This window comes from Pelobates fuscus, chromosome 8 (assembly GCF_036172605.1).
Source record: "Pelobates fuscus isolate aPelFus1 chromosome 8, aPelFus1.pri, whole genome shotgun sequence".
In the NCBI taxonomy this organism is placed as follows: Eukaryota; Metazoa; Chordata; class Amphibia; order Anura; family Pelobatidae; genus Pelobates; species Pelobates fuscus.
Window position 1 is genome coordinate 17612000 of NC_086324.1, and position 9698 is coordinate 17621697.

Below are 9698 nucleotides of genomic sequence, written 5' to 3' on the forward strand. Positions count from 1 at the left end.
CGAACGGACCTCCCCTACATGAGTGATGACGTGTTCACCTACCAACGTGTCACCTACCAAAGCCGGATAGCGTCCGGTTACTATGGTGACAAAGCCTGTCAACACTGAAGTGCAGGGGGCGTGGCTTGACGCCGGACGAAAATGGCCGCCTAATCTTCTCGCTCCGCTCCTGGCTGCACTAAAGCACGGCTAAACAGCGCAAACTGGCACCCATGGGACGCACCAAGCGAGCCCAAATGACCCCCTCCACACCGAGAACGCAAGGGAACAATCCGCACCCCTCGATTAGGAGTTACCTGCACACTCCGGGCGACTTCCTCACACAGGATGAGACCTCCAATATGGCGCCCTCCTCACCGAGCTCCACGCTGTCGGAAGAAAGCCCCGCCACAGGCAACAACATGCCTACCCCGCCGGCACCGGACTGGTATGCCCTTTTTGCCTCCCTGCCAAAAAAAGAAGACTTTCATTCCCTGCTGGAAGAGGTAAAAAACACGCTGCGAACAGATATCTCAGCCCTGGGCACCTCCCTCACAGCGCTGGAGACCAGGGTGCAAGCCCTGGAATCACAGAGCCCTGACTTGCACTGCCCCGCGGTTACAACCACGAAAGAACACACCAAACAGATTCAGGATCTGCGCCTCCATGTAGAGGACCTGGACAACTGCAGCCGCAGACACAACATAAGGGTAAGGGGCTGCCGGGAAACAGACACCCCAGAAGACATGAGGGCCATCCTGGTACCACTATTTAATCGTATCCTGGGCCGACCTAGGGAAGCATACCATAGACAGAGCACACAGGGCACTAAGGCCTAGACCACCCCCGGGCGCCCCTCCCAGGGACATAATCTGTCACATTCCGGACTTCCAAATTAAAGAGGATATTATGCGGAAAGCCTGGGTGGAAAGGTCCTGGAGACACGAAGGGCAGACGGTCGAATTATACAATGACCTCTACCACCTCACCCTGCAGGCCCGAAGAGCGCTGCGGCCCATAACCGCCACCATACAAGAGGCCCAAATTCGCTACCGCTGGCAATTCCCATTTGCCCTTACGGCCCGCCGCGGCAACACTGAAGCCACAATCCGGACACCGCAGGATGTCCAGACTTTCCAGGAGGCCCTGGACCTCCCACAAACCCCCATCATAGACTGGACCAACTGCCCGGTAAACGAACGCGCCACAGGCAGACCAAGCCGCCGCGACATTCAGCAGGGACCGAACACCGACTTTACCCCTCTTCAGCAAGCGGAGCCGGAGGAATAGAGAGGGTACTACCCATCTAACTCCCCAAGTCGCCAGCACCTACCTTGAACCTGAGACACAACAGTAGAAATACCTCATCCAGAGACTTTACTCCACTCTACTGGTGCCAAAGATGGCACACACAGCCCCTGCAAACCATCAACCCTTATTACTACCGCACATACACCTGCACAGTGGGAGCATAAGGAACGGGTACCCTCCCTGGCCCTCTCCTCTTCTCTTTCACCATTGGGGGAGAAAGGTCGTAACAGAGAAAGAGAAGCAGCCCCGGTTGGATTGTTGTTGGTTGTTTTTTTTTCTCCTGCTGACCTCCTGGACACTACTTGCTCACCAAGGGACTGAGCGCAATGGCAACACACCTGGAAGACAACCTACGACCATCCCCGAGGATTATCCATCTCCCTACGGGCAAACATGCTTCACCACCATAAAGGCCAATTAGTCTACCGAACATCTAAGTCATACTCACCACCTCACACATGAACCGCCCGACACGGGACTGGATTCGGCTCCCCACGATGGGCTGGAAAACTGCCCCTTACCGAACATGCTCCACCATCTTTTTTTGGAGCCCTCCCATCCGCAAACCATAAAGACCGAACACCATGGTGCCGTAACTGAACGAAAACAGTGGGGAAGAGGACCAGAAGTGCAAGTAAAACCCAGGGGACCACAACCCCCTCAGATACAACACCAGATACACACGCTCCACATCACAGCACACACAGAGACAACACTCAAGCACCATCTCCAGAGACACACTCACCCTCGCACCAACACAAAACATTGCTACACACCACACACTGGTGACAAAACAGAAATACAGGCAGGGAACAAGGACACTTGCACTAGGCTCCGACTTGATTGCAATGTTACACCTGTGTTAAAAATGGACTAAAGCTACTTGTCTATGCTCTTATATACGAACTGTAAACACTAAACTTAATTTGAATATGTTATATGTACTCGCCCCAAGGCACTGAGACTGCCAGCCACTGGAGAGAACTAAACACAACCCAAAGGGACACTCAGATGACAACGACTAAACACGACAAGATGTACAGTCAGACATACTGCCACGACTTAGAAATCTGAACCCAAGACGAGCAGCCTAGCTGAACTAGACCGCACAGTTACACACTCTAACGAACTCACCAACTGACCGTACAAATCTGCCGCCCCACAAGGACACCAGCCACCACTGGACACTCATTGACTTACGCATAACCAAGCAAGAGACGAGACTTCCCACACGGAGGGCATTTCAGCTTAAATGAGACAATCTCAGCTAAACCTGGGACGTACTCCAGGTAGCATTGTGACCCCCCTCCCTCCCCCTCTTTTTTTTTTTCTCTCTTTCTTTCTTCCCGGGATGGGTACCTCAAGGCCTCGAGTGACCAACATAATGCAACCTCATGACAAACACCACTGGATGACCCCTACGACACACGGGCACGGTCACATTGTTTAAAAATGTTTTTAATGTTACAAATGTGCTCTTTGATAATGTTATATACAGAGTGTTTATACCTTGTATGATGTTCTCCCTTAAACCTCCTAGACTACTCTCACCCCGCATACCTCACGATACGACCCATGAGGGGGCCGACACGGAAGCCCGCTCACACGAATCATAGACCGTTCCCACGGCCTCACCCTACATGGGTGCCACAATCCACTATGCACCAAAACTGTGAAGCAGCTGGGGTCGGAAGTGGACCAACTGTGACACACCATCCAACAAGAAGTCACTAGTGGGCGACCCACCCTCCCCCTGGCGCCACCAACCCCACGGGTTTAATGCCAACAACCTGTGAGGTGGACACAAGGGACAACGTCCCTAGACTCCCACCTACCAGCGGCACATTACCCCTAACTACCATCGCCCCGGCGACCCGACACCACCCATACGAGTTACTCCACACCATTCACTTCTTTGACATCTGCCCACCCTCTCCTTCCCTCCATAACCCCGCAGACCTCTCTTCCCTTCCCACCTTCCTAGAACCCAGATACCTATACCTCCCCCTGCCCTCCCTACCCCGCCAACCACTTCGGCCCGGACATAACTGCACGACATGAGCTCGCCCCCTCTCGCTCTCCGCGCCCCTGGCGCGGGCAGATACGACAGAACCGGCCTCAACCTCTACACGATCAACGCGAGGGGCCTCAACTCCCCACATAAGCGGGCCAGAGGGCTACGAGAGACCAAGGCGTTGGGGGTGTCGATTGCCTTCTTCCAGGAAACCCACTTCACTACACCCCAGGCCCCAAAGTTCTCCAACAAATATTACCTTATCGGCTACTTCGCACACAATTCCTCGACTAAATCCAAGGGTGTGGCCATACTATTCTCAGCAGATATTCAGTTCCACTTGGAAGCGGAGGAAAAGGATGCGGAAGGCAGATACCTCTTCTCAAAGGGGTAATAGGCAACTCCAAAATCACACTCGCGAACCTGTACCTCCCAAATAAGGGCCAGAGAACGTTCCTGGCCGCTGCCCTAAGAACCCTGGAAACATTCGGAGAAGGAACCCCCCATTCTCGGAGGGGACTTCAATGCCCCCCTGGACCCCAGAATGGACACATCGAAAGGCACGTCTACGATACCGGACCATGTCCTTAGGGGCATGAGGACTCTCCTCTCGACTCACCAGTTTGCGGACTCCTGGCGCATCCTCCACCATGCAGACAGGGACTATACCTATTATTCAGCACCACACAGATCCTACTCGAGATTGGATTACTTTTTCACCCAACACAGTGACCTAGACACACTGATAGCGGCCCGCATAATGCCTATGACCTGCTCAGACCACGCACCGGTGATCCTTACCATCGAAAACCCCAAGCCCTTCAGGTCACAATGGACGTGGAAGCTAAATGAATCCCTAGAGGTCCCACTAATTCAGACGGAAATACGTAACGCCCTAGAGCACTTCTTCCTCACCAATAAGCAACCCAACTCCACACAGCCGACTCAAAAATACTATAAAAATAAAGCAAATATACCAAAAATTAAAGGGAAACGGCGTACAATGCTGTGAGACTGAATTAAAATAAGTAGTTGGGCATTGCAGTTCACATCTCATTATAATTAATAAGACTATGAAAGCCTACAATATATATATATTATAAAACCCACATAATCTGTGTGTCATAAGAGCAGGCTCATTAGATTAATCACGGAATTCAACCAATTACTATTCTTAGTAATATACACCTGACTTTTAAAAGGAGCTAGTTCTGGCATCCTAATTCTTACCTTAGTTATGCAGGTATTGCCCCACAAGCCCCTGAGTTTGTCTGGGGTAAAAAGGTTCACCAAATATCTAAGATAATTATACTCATTGGACAAGCTCTAAATAGCATTGATAGTACATTTAATGACACTAAATAGTAGTGGTGCTGTGTCAGGTACACACTAAAGAGATATTGTTAAAAGCACCTATGCAACTTTTAACCGTTTTATAATTTTTTCTACACGTTCAATTTTGCATAGATTTGTTAAAAATGTTTTGCAACATGCTGCATTTTAAACCTTAACTCTAAAATATTTAATATTTGCTGCTTACAGTACCTGGTACATATTTAAGTACATTCATTTTTTGTCCTGTCAAACTGTTGCATTTCTCCAATAATACAGTTCTTCATGTCATCAAAACAGTTTAATAAATGTTTCTGGGAAATGTAATTGCTGTGTAGAGATTTATGAGACTAAGGCCTCGATTTACAGCCGTCTCCCCATATTCTTCAAATAAAAAGAAGGAAAAAAGCTGTTTAAATGTAAAAATAAAGTTCCATACAATATCACAGTCACCCTTTCCTACTGATATAAAGAGAACAAGCTCTTCCAATGTTTACATTTGCAGATGCATTGTGCATCTTGAAAAAAGGGGAATTGGGGACACATCCGGAACATGCATTTTCGGTCAAAATGTATACAAAATACAGATTAAGGAACAGGGCACACACGAAAATACAGTTTTACATTTACAAGGCTACTTAAAATCACCTATCTTAGCAAACAAATATGGGGTTTCAGTTACACCATATGGCAAAATTAATTTATTGTAAGAGCATTGTGCGTGCGTGCGTGCGTGTATATATATATATATATATATATACGCACAATGCTCTTACAACAAATTAATTGTCCCTATAGTGCTCTTTTAAGTTTGCTTATATATATATACGCTTATATATATTGCTTATTATTATTATATTATTGCTTTTATATATATATATATATATATATATATATATATATATATAAAAGCAAACTTAAAGGAGCACTATAGGGTCAGGAATACAAACATGTACTCCTGACCCTATAGGGTTAAAACCACCATCTAGCCCCCCTGTCCCCATCATGCCTCCATAAATATGGTAAAATCGTACTTGTATTTAAGTCTGCAGCTGCTGCCTTTTCCCTGTTTCCTTTAGACCTGCCCACTGCCTGCTGACATCAGCAGAAGTGGTAGCATGATCCAATCACAATACTTCCCCATAGGATTGGCTGAGACTGACAAATAGGTGGATCAGGGGCAGAGCCAGCACAATACAAACACAGCCCTAGCCAATCAGCATCTCCTCATAGAGATGAATTGAATCAATGAATCTCTATGAGGAAAGTTCAGTGTCTGCATGCAGAGGGAGGAGACACTGAATGTTTGGATACATTTTAGGCAGCCATGACCCAGGAAGGATCTCTAACAGCCATCTAATGAGTGGCCTGTGAAGTTATCACTGGGCTGTAATGTAAACACTGCATTTTCTCTGAAAATACAGTGTTTACAGCAAAAAGCCTAAAGGTAATGATTCTACTCACCAGAACAAGTTCAATAAGCTGTAGTTGTTCTGTTGACTATAGTGTCCCTTTAATGTGATAAAAAAAATCAATAAATAAAAAGTACAGTGTCAAAATGAAATTATGAAAGTGAAAGTGCTGTTATGTATTTATTCACAATGCGTATATCTGCTCTATATCAAAAATAAATTATTACTAAAATGACATTGCTATCAAAAACAACCTCAAATTTAGACTTTCCCGCGGTCACCTCCAAGGGGATGCAGGGGACGGGCGGGATAGAGCAGGGTGCTCAACCCAAAAGAATTCTGGTCTGACTCCACACTTACATAGAAAAAAGGGGAATTGGAGTTAAAATATTACACTGTATTTTTGTGTGTGCTTTTCTTTAACCTAAGAGTCAGTTGAGCTTAGTGTTTAAAGAAGCAATATTACTTATCTGAGCTAAGCAGACAATCAATGCTTGGGCTGTGTGAATGAGTTTCCCATTAAAGGACCACTATAGGCACCCAGACCACTTCAGCTTAATGAAGTGGTCTGGGTGCCAGGTCCAGCTAGGATTAACCCTTACTTCTATAAGAGGGTGGGGGGGACCTAGAGACCCTATAAGGCCAGGAAAACGAGTATGTTTTCCTGGCACTATAGTGGTCCTTTAATTTGATTGTCCCTTATGCTTTCACACAATCATTACTTTGTCTTCTTTCATATCAAATACCTAAATCTAACTCTTAAGTGCCACTCAGTTTCTAACTTCAGTCTCTTAAACTTGATGTCATAAAAATTCGGTTAGGTATAAAGCAGTAAGGTGCTATATTTCACTCTCTCATCAGTTATGCCGCACAGTTTTAAAAAATATATAGAATAATTGACTACAGGATTGCAAATTTTAGCAGTAGCTGGAAAATAAGTGAGCTGGCGAAATGTTCCGTTAGGCTGTTTTTACCTTACACGTAAAATTCTTGATAAAACCCTATTATGTGTGTAAAAGGGGCGGCCAGATGCTACACGTTGGCATTAGCTCTACAGTGAGAGTCAGTCCGCTCCATCCATCCCGTGTCTGCAGGGCACTTTAGCCGAGCACTATAATAAGCCATATGTTTCTTGTGGAAGCACCATTCTTAGATTTTACTTTGAGCCATTTAGATATTTCCGGCTCTTACTGATCTTCAGATTGCTGAACAAGGGGACTCATCTTGTCCGTGCCATCACGTAGGAGTCTATTAATAGCCAGCCCCTTTTCGATCATCATGTTGGAAATCTCTCTCTTTCTACATCTGCTAGTAAATGATGCATGAAATGTTACACTTTTAGCACAAACTGAATTATTCACCGTGTCTTATTTTTATAGTTATTTTAAATAGACTCCATCCCTATCAATGCTGTTAATGTGTTTGCATCTGTGCTCTCCTCCTTTCCCATCCATCCCTAATCTGTCCTCCCCCACTCCTCCTCCTCGCTTACCCACGATTTTGGTATCCTTTCAGTTTGTTGAAGCGTTTCACTGGCTGGCCTGTGACAGAGCTGCGGGGGGTTCTGCGTTCCACATGGCACAGTAACCCCTACATTCGAGGCTCCTACACCAACGTGCCAGTGGGAGTGGATGCGATAAAGGAGCAGACGGCATTACAAGAGCCTCTTCCATCAACCCATCAGAAGAAAAAAATCAGGGTATTTACAGTATGGCTGTGGCACTATAACTGTGTGGGAAGCATCTGCTAAAATATTTACGCCTCTTAGCAACATATGGTTATTTTATTTATCAATTTATTTATTTGGATTGCTTTTGTTTTTTCTATTTTTTTTATTTTATTTTGTTTTGTCTGGATGGTGAACAAAATAATTTCACAATAAATTCTCATTCGGGTGTACTAAATCGTTCATGCCTGGGCTACACAAACTCTTTTAATTTACTCGTTTACACATGTTGTCCAGCCAGTTCTCATCTCAGCCTATGGAATCCTAAACTTTATCACAGAATAACTCTGCAATACACCACACTACACTTCTAAAAACACAATTATGGCTTCTGTTCTGATTACCTTGATTTCCTTCCCATATCTCATACATGGCCGTCTGACATTTGCCTGCATGTCCCATAAGATCTCTTCTCCTTTAAACTACTGCTAACCATTATCTACATGATCTCTGCACATTCTAATTTCCTGATCCAAAGTCAGCTGTGCACATTCTAGTAATCCTAATCCTGCCTGTTCCCTGCACATTCTATTAATCCTGATCCAACTTGATCCCTGCACGTTCTGTTTCTCCTGATCCTATCTAAACTTACCTATTATCTGTTTATCCTGATCATACCTGATCCCTGCACATTCTATTAATCCTGATCCTACCTAAACTGCACATTCTACTAGTCTTGGTTCTACTTGTTCCCTGCACATTCTAAATATCATGATCCCACCTAATCCATGAACATTATATTATTCCTGACCCTAACTGATCCCTGCACATTCTGTTTTATCCTGATCATATCTAAACCTACCAAGTCCCTGCACATTCTACATATCCCGATCCCACCTGATCACTGCACATTCTGTTAATCCTAATCCCACCTGTCCCCTGCACATTCTAATAATCCTGACCCTAACTGATCCCTGCACGTTCATATTTAAACCTACCTAGTCCCTGCACAATTTACGTATCTTGATCACTGCACATTCTATTACTCCTAATCCCATCTGATCCCTGCAAATTCTATTAATCCTGACCCTAACTGATCCCTGCACATTCTTTTTTATCATGTTCATATCTAAACCTACCTAGTCTTTACACATTCTGTGAATTCTGATGCTACTTAAACTCTTCAGTTTCTCTAACTGCAAATCCTATGTGAGCCATGCGCATTCTACAGACCTTATTTTTAGGTCAACCTAACTAATTTTACATTCTTTTTCTGTATGAAGCCTCTGCAGGTGCTGTTTGCTGGTGAAGCCACCCACACCAATTTTTATACAACAACTCATGGGGCCTACCTAAGTGGAGTTAGGGAAGCAGAAAGAATCTTGAAGCTGTATGAGACCAAGGCAAGCCCACGTCTGTAAATCTTCCAGTTACCACTTGACCCACAAAACACTAGGAATGCGAAACCTACAACATAAGGACTTTCTATGCCCTTTCTATGCCACCTGCTCTATAGTACATGAATGAACTTGGAATGCAAAGCTACATCTACAGAAACTCTGTGCTCTACCAAGTCTACAATTAAAAGATCAGCTTGCAATACGGAGGCCATATGTTTTTTATTTTATATAATTATCGATTGCCTCCACTATTCACTATTGAATGAGAAACATCCTTCACTGGATCTGATACTGTGAATGTATGGCTATATGTTTTATGCAGTTGTAACAGAATTAATTCCTTTATATATTTAATGAAAAGTGTCCAGCACTATTTCTTTGGTGCATAAACGTCATCTTGAAATGAATAGTCACCTAATTACAAACAATATATGCACAGAATTGTAGCATTAGCTTTGGTTTATGAAACCTTTAGCGTAACAAATGAGTTTACAAGCCATATTGAAATATTTAGGCAAATGGCTCATTCATAGTTTTCTATGTAAAATATCAAGGAGTGCATGGATGGTAGAAGTAACATAGTT

General features: G+C 44.6%; 1 protein-coding gene across 3 annotated transcripts in view; it reads left to right on the forward strand.

Annotated features, from left to right (window-relative positions):
- Positions 1 to 9479, forward strand: part of LOC134570637 (peroxisomal N(1)-acetyl-spermine/spermidine oxidase-like) — a 31967-nt gene extending 22488 nt beyond the window's left edge. For all 3 annotated transcript variants that reach the window (XM_063428568.1, XM_063428569.1, XM_063428570.1), the window contains 2 exons: positions 7564 to 7747; positions 8998 to 9479. In XM_063428568.1, coding sequence (XP_063284638.1) covers positions 7564 to 7747; positions 8998 to 9135 — 322 coding nt within the window. In that variant the 3' untranslated portion in view covers positions 9136 to 9479. The remainder of the gene's footprint in view (positions 1 to 7563; positions 7748 to 8997) is intronic.
- The last annotated feature ends 219 nt before the right edge of the window (positions 9480 to 9698 follow it).